This window comes from Lolium perenne, chromosome 2 (genome assembly GCF_019359855.2).
Source record: "Lolium perenne isolate Kyuss_39 chromosome 2, Kyuss_2.0, whole genome shotgun sequence".
Taxonomy (NCBI): Eukaryota; Viridiplantae; Streptophyta; class Magnoliopsida; order Poales; family Poaceae; genus Lolium; species Lolium perenne.
The window spans coordinates 258,861,778-258,873,828 of NC_067245.2; the positions used below are offsets into that span (position 1 = coordinate 258,861,778).

A 12,051-nucleotide genomic window follows, 5' to 3' on the forward strand; every position below is an offset into this window, starting at 1 on the left:
CCCACGAGCGACAATTTTTTCATTTTTGACGTGTGTGAAAGTCATGAAAACTCGAACATTATAGCTCATTTCTAAAAAGATTTGTTTAGGTATTTGAAATATTACATTTTTATATTTTTCTATAATAGATATTGTTTTTCTGCAAAATTTGATATATTATACTTATTTTTCTCAATTAGAATGATTTAGTTATGCTTTTTTGAAGACTGTCGTGCAAAAATAGAAAAAAGTTATGCCGACGGTATAACCGTCGGCACAGGTCTGTAGTAAAAAAAAAATGTTGTGCCGACGGCCAGACTGGTCCTATGTCGACGGCCAGAACTGTGCCGACGGTGACCGTCGGCACAACCGGCTTGTACCGACGGCCATTTTAACGCCGACGGCCATCCTTATCGCCGCGGTCCGGAGGCTTCTGTGCCGACGGCCCCGATATTTGGCCGTCGGCACATCTGTGCTCTCCCGTAGTGTTATTATGAGAAAAACAATTAACAGGAACAGTACAGAGTACATCCAATAAAATTTACTAAACTTCAGTGATGTCTATCAAGGCATGCTTATTTGGTTGCATCTTTCCATATATTTGAATGATAAATGGAAGCTAATATAATTGTGAAGTAGATGTAATAATTTTTAGTAACATACGAAAATCTACTTATGTACACGAACTCTTATACTCATAGTATTTTCGTTTTGTGCGAAACAAAAAAAAAATCTTATTTTTTCAGAAGTCTTGCAGATTGTCTTGTCATGTCGTGTGTCATGCCATGTTTTATATTTATAATTACTTTCATATTTGAAGAGCTTCGAAGTGTCTCAAGTCTCAACCATGCTATAGCTCATTTCCATCTGCTCGTCGTGGAAAGCCGTTAACGTCCATTCAACGTGGCGCCTGGTGCGCTTGCCTGTCCAGGCTAATTTTTGGGTCACTGTCTGCCCTTGTGCCGCTGGCGCTGGGAACACGTCATGGGTATAGAAGAGCTCCTGCTTACTGTTAGAAATATGAGCTCCTGATAGTCTTCCCTTCGACTGCTTCGAGTAGCAATTAAACAGTGCTGCGCATACCTGAACCTATAAAGCTCACTGACTACTGGCGCAGGCCGGATGCTATGGCGATGGCGGTGACACCAGCTGGGGACGGCCAGCGATCCAGGAAGCTCGCCGCGGCGTTGTCGAGAACGAGCGCGGCCTTCCTCTTCTTCTCCGTCGTTGCCGTCGGAGTAGTCTTCGCATCTGCTCGCTGGATCACCACCGCCACCACTGTGAGTTGCTACTTGAAGCTTCTTAATTTAGTTAATTTTGTGCTCGGCTTGCCATATTCTCCATCCCCATCTGAGACCAGTAGCATCAGCTAGCTTCTTGATGCAAAAACCAGCAGCTAGAATTTCCGTGTTCTCGAAGAATCGAGTTCTTCTTTTGGCGGGTCAGAGAATCGAGTTCTTATCCCTACAGAAAGAGATGCCTAAACTAACTTTTGTTGCTGCATGATTGACACGAAACGACCGATCCGTTGCTTCTGTTGACTTGAGGAACGAGCCGCGCCGTCGATTGTCGACTACGCTGGAGTGCTGTCGTAAGAATTACAGTCACTACTGCAGCGATAGCCAGTTAGCCATGAATGCTGACATCGTGAGTTTCGAAACGCAGCTTCAGTCCGTTAGCCGCCGGCTTGGACCACGGCGCCGAAAGCCGGTTGGTAAGGCGTATTAAGTTTTCCCCGTTCTTGCTTTGTGTTGTGCGGTTGTGCCCTTCACGTCACGGTGCTCATGCACGCACTATGGGCACTACACTATAGTGTACAGATGCTAACCCGGAGGGTTGATCGTGAACGTTCACGACTTCACCTACAAAGGTAGAGAGAAGGAAGGAAAAGGCAAGAAGAAAAGGAGTAGGGCTCACGAGAGAGTGCAGTGTGGTTGGAGACCGAATATAAAATGTGTCCAGTTTCGTTTGGTTGTCACACGGACCCTAACGAATTGTCATCCCTTTGTCTGCAAGTGTTGTTTTCTAGATTTCCGTCCACCTATTAATAATCATCAATGGTAGTATAAACAGTTTTGAAACTAAGAAAAATTACAAATAGATGACTGGCCCACCTAGCAACGACAACTATAGACAATAGAGCGAGCGGAAGGCTTGTCGCTGTTCTTACCCCTACATCCTCGGCTGGCAAATCTTGTCGTAGTAGAATTTGTTGTAGTACACGCACGGATAATCGTCATGCTAAGGCTCAAAGAACCTAACAATCATTGGTAATGATGACAAATGTAGATTAGAAGAGACTGATATGAGACTACACCAACGGATACGAAAACCGACCAGATTCGCCGGACACACAACTCCATGCGTCTCCTTCGGCGCTAGACATACCACCGGAGCGAGGATAGGACGAGGAGGACCATATTCTAACTTCAAGGTTTAATTACTAATTTAATTAAACCCAAACCCTACGCTAGGGTTTGTGTTTGCCGTCGATTGCCGTCGAGGTCTAGTTGCGCTCGTCGTCTGTCTCTACCTTTTGTGAGGAATATTTTTTAATGTATTTATTTAATAATATAATTGTTGATATTTTTTGGACATGGTGTTTTTGCACCCGAAAGCATATGCTTCTGGTTTTTAAAATGTATTATAAAATGTTAAACAATTCTGCTAAAAAATGTCCCACATACATCTTGATGATCTATGTGACCCCAAAATTGTTTCACGAAATATTGTTACTTTTTGTGTCATGCGTAAAAAGACAAAATCTAGTGCAAAAAATAAGCTCTCCACGAGTTATTTCCTTGTATTTTCTACACATGACACAAAAGAAATGTCAGTTTTTCACGAAACTTGGCATATGCACATAAAACGTCGATATAGAGGGGCCAAATTTTTATTCGGGATTTTTTGATATTTTAAAATATTTTTCCGGTGACATGAGCATATGCGCATTTCTAATATTTTATTCTATATGGCTGGTTAAACTTAGAAATATTGTTATCTTGATTCATTATATTTTGCCTTGTGCGATTTAATGATTTATTAGTTTGACTTTGACTTCCGAACAAACATTTGAAACTATCGTTTCGTTTGTCTTTGCAGTTGCAGGCAAGCCTCCCCGCCGCCGCGGCCATTCCCGCCGCCGCCGCTCTCCACCACCAAACACAGCCCCTCAAGCCATCACCGCGGTCGCCCTCCAGAGCACCACGACCACCACCTGCCGCCTACTCCATCTCTTGCCCGACCCCTTCCCTCCGCCCCAACATCTCCCGCGCCGCCACAGCGCCCGAATCCTCCCAAACCCTAGCCCTGGCCCTCTCCTCCTCGTCCTCCTGCCGCCGCTCCTACCCCGACGCCCCACCGGCCACCAACACCACCGCCGCCCCCTCATCCTCCAACTCCTCGTGCCCATCCTACTTCCGCTTCATCCACGAGGACCTCCGCCCATGGCGCGCGGCGAGGGGCGTCACCCGCGCCATGCTCGCGCGCGCCGGCGTGACCGCCAGCTTCCGCCTCGTCGTGCTGCGCGGCCGCGCCTACGTGCAGCGCTTCCGCCCGGCGTTCCAGACGCGCGACCTCTTCACCATCTGGGGCATCCTCCAGCTGCTCCGCCGCTACCCCGGCCGCGTCCCGGACCTCGACCTCATGTTCGACTGCGTCGACTGGCCCGTCGTCCGCACGCACCTCTACCGCGGGAAGCACGCTCCCTTCATGCCGCCCCTGTTCCGGTACTGCGGGGACGACAGGACCCTGGATATCGTCTTCCCCGATTGGTCATTTTGGGGCTGGTAATTATGCTTGCTCCCATTCTTCTCGCTGCATACTATATATGAAATACTTTTAACCTGATGCCTGAATTAGGTGTGCTTCCTCTGGATAAATAATTATAAAGATAAGATTAATAGAGAATTGAATAACAGAATTTTGATGACAGAAAAGTACAGTATATATATATGTAACATTTGGGTCTGAAAATAAAAACATTGCCGCAGAACTGAGTAACAGAACCTTGATGATAGTAAAGTTGATTATGTATGTGTTTTCCTATGATGTTTTTTAATCATGGGTCATAATTTTGTAAACGCATCATTACTACTGTGATAAGCATTTTCCATTCATATATCCACACAGTTGTGAAATACTATTAGCGAACACTTTTTAGCATTGCTAATAGCATATTCAAATGTCCGAGAAATTCCAAAAAAAAAAAAAAACAAAGTTTTGGGGCCTTCATGCTCAGTTGTGCACATAAAGCTCGATCACTCTAATAATTCTTCTTGTTGGCAGGCCCGAGATAAACATAAAACCATGGGATGCCCTGCAGAAAGATTTGAAAAATAGCAATAGTAGGGTAACATGGTCCGATAGAGAACCTTATGCTTACTGGAAAGGGAATGCAGCAGTTGCGGTGTCACGACAGGAACTTGTTAAGTGTAATATCTCCAGTGCGCAGGATTGGAACGCAAGGATTTACACTCAGGTAATTTGTATGCTAATGGTGTCACCGATGTAATTAGTGAACCTTAAAAAAGTACAGCGCGCGGCTCATTTCTCCCCATCCACAGACTTACGTGATTTAATTTGGTATACTCAAAGCCATCAAATTCTTTTTTGTTATTTTGAAGGAAGACTTTATTAATCTCCTGGCCTCTGCATTGAGAGGAAGCATATAGCCCATGATGGGTGCTGTCTTCAGTAAAGGCAAATGTTAACAGGTTTTGTGGTTAACATTATTGTTTCTGTTGTAGGACTGGTTCAAAGAGAGCAAAGCTGGGTATAGAAACTCAAATTTGGGCAATCAGTGCACACACAGGTTTACTTTGTATTCATGTTAAATTTTGGTGATAGAGAGCAAGGACTTATATGATTTTATTTGTGGTTCTAAGTTTCTCATACTTGGTCAACATTCAACAGGTACAAGATCTATATAGAAGGATCAGCATGGTCGATCAGTCAGAAATATATTCTAGCATGTGATTCAATGACACTATTGGTCACACCAAAATACTATGATTTCTTTTCAAGGTCACTTATGCCGATTCAGCATTATTGGCCAGTTCGGGATGACAATAAATGTGCATCCATAAAATATGCTGTTGAATGGGGCAACTCTCACAAGCAATCGGTACTTTCAGTCTATCAGCATTTACATATGAATGCAATAAGTTACTTACTGCTAAACAAAATTGATGGAAATGAAAAATTCCTGCTCATGGATTTTTTTTCTTACCTCCTGTTAAAAATAAACAGGTCCAATATTAGCTGTGTTGTAAACCGTAAACCACAATCAGAACTTTAAATGGGAGCAAGTATTGACTTGCTGATATTTTAGGACTGCACTGGTAGTGGTAGCAGGAAATTTTCTTGCAAATCTCTCTGTTGTGTTGTTCGGTTTAAATTGATCAAGCTGAAAACATGTCTAGTGTTTAATGATACATTTCACTTGAATTTTCCTTATTAGTAACCATTTGGAGCTTATTATAGAGTATTTGAATTCCTTAAGAGCCAACTGTTATTGATAATTTTAACCATGATGTTCTTTAGTCTACAAGTCACATTCTTCTTGAAACATCTACTGCATTGTTTTTCAAGAAAATACTCTTCTCATACTTCTAAAATTGTTGTAGGCACAGCGCATAGGAAAAGAAGCAAGCAATTTCATTCAAGAAGAGGTTAATATGGATCTTGTGTATGATTACATGCTTCACCTTTTAACGGAATATGCAAAGCTTCTAAGGTTCAGGCCAACTAAGCCACCCGAAGCTGTTGAGGTCTGTCCTGAATCCTTGATCTGCCAAGCTGAAGACATTGAGAAGAAGTTTCTTACTGAATCCATGGTGAAGTCTGCCCATGATTCAGGTCCATGTGATTTTCCTCCTCCCTTCAGCCCACTGGAGCTCAAAGTGCTAAAACAGAGGAAAGAAAATACAATTAGGCAGGTTGAAATGTGGGAGCGGAGAGCTTCGGCAGCTTAACATGCTTTGAGCCCCCTCCTCTTCTTTTTCCCCGTATACAGGCGGACATTACAGATTTGGCTGGCTATTTAGGATAGATCTTCTACAATCTACATTGTTGTTAATCTGGTGTTAACTAATACTCCCTCCGTTCACTAATGTAAGATATTTTAGCCTTTCAAGTAAATGCATGTATCTAGATTTATTTTAGTGTGCAGGTTCAGTCATTCTAGTTCCTATTTAGTCCACTTCAAAATGTCTAAGTGCATGTACAATGGTTATATCTTAGCATTGCCACCTAGGATAATTGATGATGTGGAGGAGAGAGAAATAGAAAAAAGAGGTTTGTCTTCTCTTAGCTAAGAGATGATCTCTTAGCATAATCCCTCTCACCATATATTTAGGGATATCTCATTACTAGAGATAAGATTAAAAATAGCCCATTGTACATCATGTTTTATTGTTATCGTTTTTGCTATGTCTCAGTCAACTGAGATTTTCTTAAGTCTAAGTCACTTGCAAAAAAGTACTGTACTTGAGTTGCACTTTTTTTAACTGCAATTGCACTTTTCTGAGGTGACTGAGACTTAAGTAAATCTCAGTCAACTTAGACATAGACACACCATATTGTTATATCTAGATTACATGGCGGGGTTAAGATAAGACAGTCTTATCAACCATTGTTGATGCCCTAACAGACATTACATTAGTGAACAGAGCAAGTATATATCCTTGATTGAGTTCAATCTTCAGTGTGCATCATCGCGCTACACTCACACGGAGTATAAAAGGGTGTTTAGTTGAAACCATTACTTCATGTACTTTATTTGGAAAACCAAAATGTCGTCTCGGTCGTTCTTTCTTTCCTCCCCCTCTCTCTCTAACCCAGCTCCTTGAGAGTCGTTCTGCCACCCCCGGCTCCTCTTCCCCTTCCCTCCGGCGGCCTCACCGGCCGGAGGCAATGGGGGAGAGGAGGCCGGCTCCTCCTTGTACATAGTAGATTCTCTAGATGTTCCCATGTGGAGTATGGCTATATGCCGGTAGCTAGGAGCAGATTCCCAGATCTTGGCGGCCGGATCTGGGCTTTTTTAGGGTTCTTTCTTCTTCTATCCTGGCTTCTATGGTTGAAGATGGAGGTGGAAGAGATGGACGCTGCTCCTCTCAATAAGGTTGTGGTGCTGGGCCATGTCCTGTACTGGAGATCTAGCGTGCGGTGGCCTCCTCTGGCCGACCTTGGTGGCGAGGGGAGGAGGTGGCCTGCTGTTTTCTTCTCTGGAGTTGCAGGTTCATGGTGGAGATATGTGGCTGCTACTTCTCTCTAGAGAGTTCATCAGCAGGGGACCGAAGCTGGCGTCCTTGCCTTGCCCCTGCATCTTACGACTGAAGGGCAGCCACTTTCCAGGAGTTCAACCTCCATCTGGAGGCCCTTTTTCTGGGTCAAGCGCTGGAGCTCGCCATCGACTCATCTCCAAGTGGTTTGTCCTCGGAGGTGTGAAGAAGGCCGGCGTTTTTGGCTCATCGTCGGCAAAAAGAGAAAAACGAGCATCCCTCTCTTGGACCTCTGCGCGGCTTCTGCTCGGAGGTCGCCGGCGAGCAGCGGAGAAGATTCCCAGGCACTGGATTGCTTAGTTTATGTGTGTGCTAGGGTTGTTTTTGTAAAGCGGAAGGCCTTATCTTTAATTTCTAGATTTTTTAGGGCAGTAGAAGTCAAGAGGCCTTCTTGTAATTCTGTACATGCCGGTTTTAATTGCAGCTTCTAGGCCTCTTGAGGCCGATCCCTGTTAAAAAAATTGTACTTTGTTTGGTCTGGATCAGTTTTACTTTGCAAAGCCGCTGTGACATGCAGTGAGGATTTATACTAATTCGGAAGATCTAATTTTTATCCATCATCCATCTTTTTTTGACAGTTTCCCTGCTTGCTGCCTGAGATTGTTGAGAGATGCAGTAAATAATGAAAAGGGTCCCATAATCATGGAAAAAACAAACTGCACGGATTGACTGTTGGGTAAATTTATATGTGCTCTTTTAGGACTACTTCCTCTATTCATTTCAGAAGGCTTATAGCTATTTTCAAAAGTTAAACAGTGTAAATTTTGATTTTAGAAAAAACCATCAACAACTATAATATATTATTTATAGATATCATATGAAATCAGAATTCATGATGTATCTATCGATATTTTTTTTTTCAAAATAACTTGGTTAACTTTACATCATTTGTCTTTTCAAAAAAATCACAAGCCTTCTTATTGTGGTTTTATAACTCGTAGTTTGAAAAACTTTAAGTACTGTATTCCACCTTTTACCCTCTAGTTGTCAATTTCTGACAGTAATTACACCATCTAATGAAAACTGGTCTATATTACCCCTTCCGGAAACTTTAGACCCTTTTTTTCTAATGCATGTCCCTTGGATCGAAATTATCAAAATGACGAGGATGAATAGAACATGTTGCGACGATACCCCTCGATCTTTATAAATTTTGCCGCGCCCTGTCGACTTAACATGTTGGCATTATCCAACAACACAAGGTGAATGCTAAAATTGGGCAAATTGTGTTCATTTTATTCGTAAATGGGACATGTTAGTAAAACTCTTACTAGATGGGTTATTTGTGTCACAAATGAACAATTATGAGGTAAAAAGTGAAATTCACTCCAACTTTGATCATTATTTTTCTTAACAAAATATGAATATATAATCATAATAATTGTACCACTGGAAATTTATTTTTCATGTAATAATATACTTTTTTGACATATATCTCATATTAATTAACTAAGTTAATGGTTAAACTCTTTTTAAGCTCATGTCACCTTCGAGCACTACCCCCTCGAGAAGCAAACGAGGTTGCACATCGTCAATTAACTACTCCTATGAGTGTTTGGTTTGATACCCCTCCTAATGTTTAGTTCAATCCTTTTGGATGTTGTAACTTTCATGTCTAGCTAATAAAGCTTGAAGTTCAAAAAAAAAAAAAAAAAACTGCCTGCAAGCCTTATAAGTCGGAATGGGTGTGGAGGTAGTACTTTGGATTTCCAAACCCTGACAAACGGTTTCCGATTCCTATTCTACTCCGATATCGGGTTCTTGATCCACGCAAACTTCTCTCAACTTATCCGGGCAGATTTCAGTGTCGATGCCGACAGCTCTGTTTATTCTCTACCGAGGTGGCAAACCATCACATATATCTGCTGCTGGCTACTCCACGATTCGTCGCGCAGGTGGAGCCGTGGAGGCAGCTCACTCATGGCTAGGAGAGGGCGGGATCGATTCCTGCGGCGGCGTCGGCAGCCACAGGCGTCCCACAGCGATGACCGGATTAGCGCCCTCTCCGACGATCTCCTCCTCGATGTCCTGCGCCGCCTTGACACCCGCTCGGCACTCGGCGCCGGGATGCTCTCGACACGCTGGGCCTGCCTGCCCCGCGAGCTCCCCGCCCTCGACTTCAGGGTCGACGAAATACTCCCGCCGCGCTACCACCGGTGGCTTCTCCACCGCGACACCGAGGTAACTGATTTAGATTACTACCAACTTGGCACCGCCAAGGTGGAGAAGGTCATGCCTCACATCAAGAGGTACGAGCGCCGCGCCATGCGCGCTTTGACCAGGTCCGTCAAGAGCTTCTTGGACGCGGACGTCGGCCGCCGGAGCCGGAGCAGGAGGGTCAGCAGGCTGAGGATTGAGTTCTTCGCCACGCATAACACTGGCTGCATCAACCGGCTCGTCGCCAGGGCCATCGATGCCTGGGAGGTCGATGATCTCGTGGCCGTTGCTAAGCCAATCTCCTGGCAATGCCGAAATTTCCACGACTTCCCCAGCCATGGCATCTGCCAAGAGCCCCACGCGTCACGCCTGCGAAGCCTCAAGCTTGGAGGCTGCGCGCTCCCGCCACTGCACCAGCACAGCGCACTCACCGTGCTCGTCCTGCAAGACACACCGCGCTCGACGCCTGAGTCAGCTTATGAGGCCATCTTCGCCTCCTGCCCGCAGCTGCAGGTGCTGCACCTCATCAGCTGCCGCTGCTCAGGCAACGGGGACATAATCGTCGACTCCCCAAATTCAGAGATGATGGAGCTTGTTGTGGAGAAATGCGAATTCGCCCGGATATGCTTCAGGGCTCTTCCTAGACTCGAGAGATTGTCCTCCCTGGGAACTAGAGTGCGCTTCGAGTCGACTTCATTTCCCTGTCTCAGGAAGTATAACCTCACCCTGTGCCTTGGTTTCAGACTCGAAGATGATCGCCAATACTTTGCACCACCCATTAAGTTGAAGCTTAGCTTGTTTCTGGGGCGCACCCCGGACATAACCGACCTGGTTATTCGGTTCACTGGACCAGACAGATGGATTGTGCCATCTGGCTCCTCCATGTCGCCGGCATTGCTACCTAATCTCAGGCGGCTATTGATCGCAGACGTGCCTTGGTCCTGGGACATCTCATGGCCCCGTCTCCTCCTTGAGACAGCGCCTTCCCTCGAGACCCTTCATATCCACATTAGCCCCCGTTCCAAAGAGGATGATGAACCCAAGGGTGATGAGATACCGTGGCAGCCCACAATGCTTGGACACCATAACCTCAAGGAGTTTGTCATGGTTGGTTTTGAAGGGACGGACAGGCAGGTTTACCTTGTCAGCTTTGTCATTGGAGTATGCAGCACAGCGTTGCGCCATGTCGCCATGTACAAGAAGGGGCATGCTCGGGACAAGGGGCACTGGGACTGGGAGATGGTGGCCCAGCAGCAACAGTCAGAATGGACCGACGAGGAGAAGGACAAGGCGCTGAGGCAGATCATGAATGGGATTCCTTCTTCCTCAGCTGCTTCTCCAGTTATAGTCTTCGGCTGATTCTTCTTTTGCTATTTTTGTCCATGCATGACTTGGAAGTGAGATGCCCTTCTATACCAATGACAGGTATACATTGCATCGATCATAGGTTTTAGATGTTGTAGCGAGCTCCATCCTAACAGACTCCCTAAACTCGTACCGTAAAAAGAATACGATATGAGTTTAAGGGATCGCCCCTAACCCGCGCGGTATCACAAATCAGTTTTGTAGATTTGGCCTATATTTATTATTTTAATAATAGAATCTCAATATAACAGCAATATAAATCAAAATTATTAATGCTTCAACCTGGCACGACACAATAATAATCTTAAATTACAATAAATGTTTAAATTAAATAAGTAAACAAATAATGAATTGTTTGAAATGAAATAAATGGTCCAAATCAAACATGAATAAATATGAATAAAATGGAATACTATCTCCCATATAGGTGCTACTGTATCAAACATTTACTTCTTTATTTTGTACGGGCTTTTAGTTATTCCACTTTTACCACGGACGGTGCTATATGCAATTGTACACCTCTAGACTCAACAAATATATTGATTCTATGCCTTCTGTTCGAAAAAAAAAAAATCAATTTGGCAGCACTTCAAAAATCCCTGTAACAGAGGAATTCAGTTTCTTTTACCTGTAGAAGCATGCTCTAGATTTCTTTCACATAGTGTTGTGTTACCATTTCAGGAGATGATACAGTTTTTGCAGACTTTTCCATTCTAATCGTATCTGACGGATGCTTCTTTCTCTAACATTAGTCAATCAAAAAAGTTAATCCAAGCATACTTATCTGAATGGAAAAGGGTCATCACATACTTAATTCAATAAGACTGAAGCTGGAGACCAACCAACACCACATTATGTTTAGAAGACTGAACCTGGAGGCATACCAAGTACCAATATCATAGTCTTCACGATTATAGTTCCTAACAGAGCTAATTTATCGAGCATTCATCTCTGACGTTGTGAACACCTGAATGAATAGTTGAACACACATAACAAAGAAACCCCTTAGCAGTAGGCGGCACTATAAATTTTCTATTTTTTCTTTTCTGTTCTTCACATGGATGCCTTCGGTGACTGTATATTCCGCCATCAGTTGATAGTAGAATCTGGCCCAAATGGGGGCCGTATGGAAAAGCGGTAAGGAGACTGAAGGTGGAGACCAACAACGACATATTATGTATAGAAATTAGAAGACTGGACCCGGAGACATACATTTAGTACCAATGTCATATTGTCTTCAGTATTGTATTTCCTACCGGGCGAATGC

At 44.0% G+C, this 12,051-nt stretch overlaps 2 protein-coding genes across 2 annotated transcripts; both read left to right on the top strand.

Moving 5' to 3' along the window:
* The first annotated feature begins 998 nt into the window (after window positions 1-998).
* Window positions 999-6,143, top strand: LOC127335738 (uncharacterized). The gene is made up of 6 exons (XM_051362464.2): window positions 999-1,259; window positions 3,082-3,767; window positions 4,267-4,459; window positions 4,728-4,792; window positions 4,894-5,104; window positions 5,607-6,143. Exons 1-6 carry the CDS (start codon window positions 1,107-1,109, stop codon window positions 5,952-5,954), a joined length of 1,656 nt encoding a protein of 551 aa, XP_051218424.1. The 5' UTR covers window positions 999-1,106; the 3' UTR covers window positions 5,955-6,143.
* Window positions 6,144-9,182: 3,039 nt separating this feature from the next.
* LOC127329323 (uncharacterized) lies at window positions 9,183-10,778 on the top strand. Its single transcript, XM_051355852.1, has one exon. The coding sequence runs from the start codon at window positions 9,183-9,185 to the stop codon at window positions 10,776-10,778; it is 1,596 nt and encodes a 531-aa protein (XP_051211812.1).
* The last annotated feature ends 1,273 nt before the right edge of the window (window positions 10,779-12,051 follow it).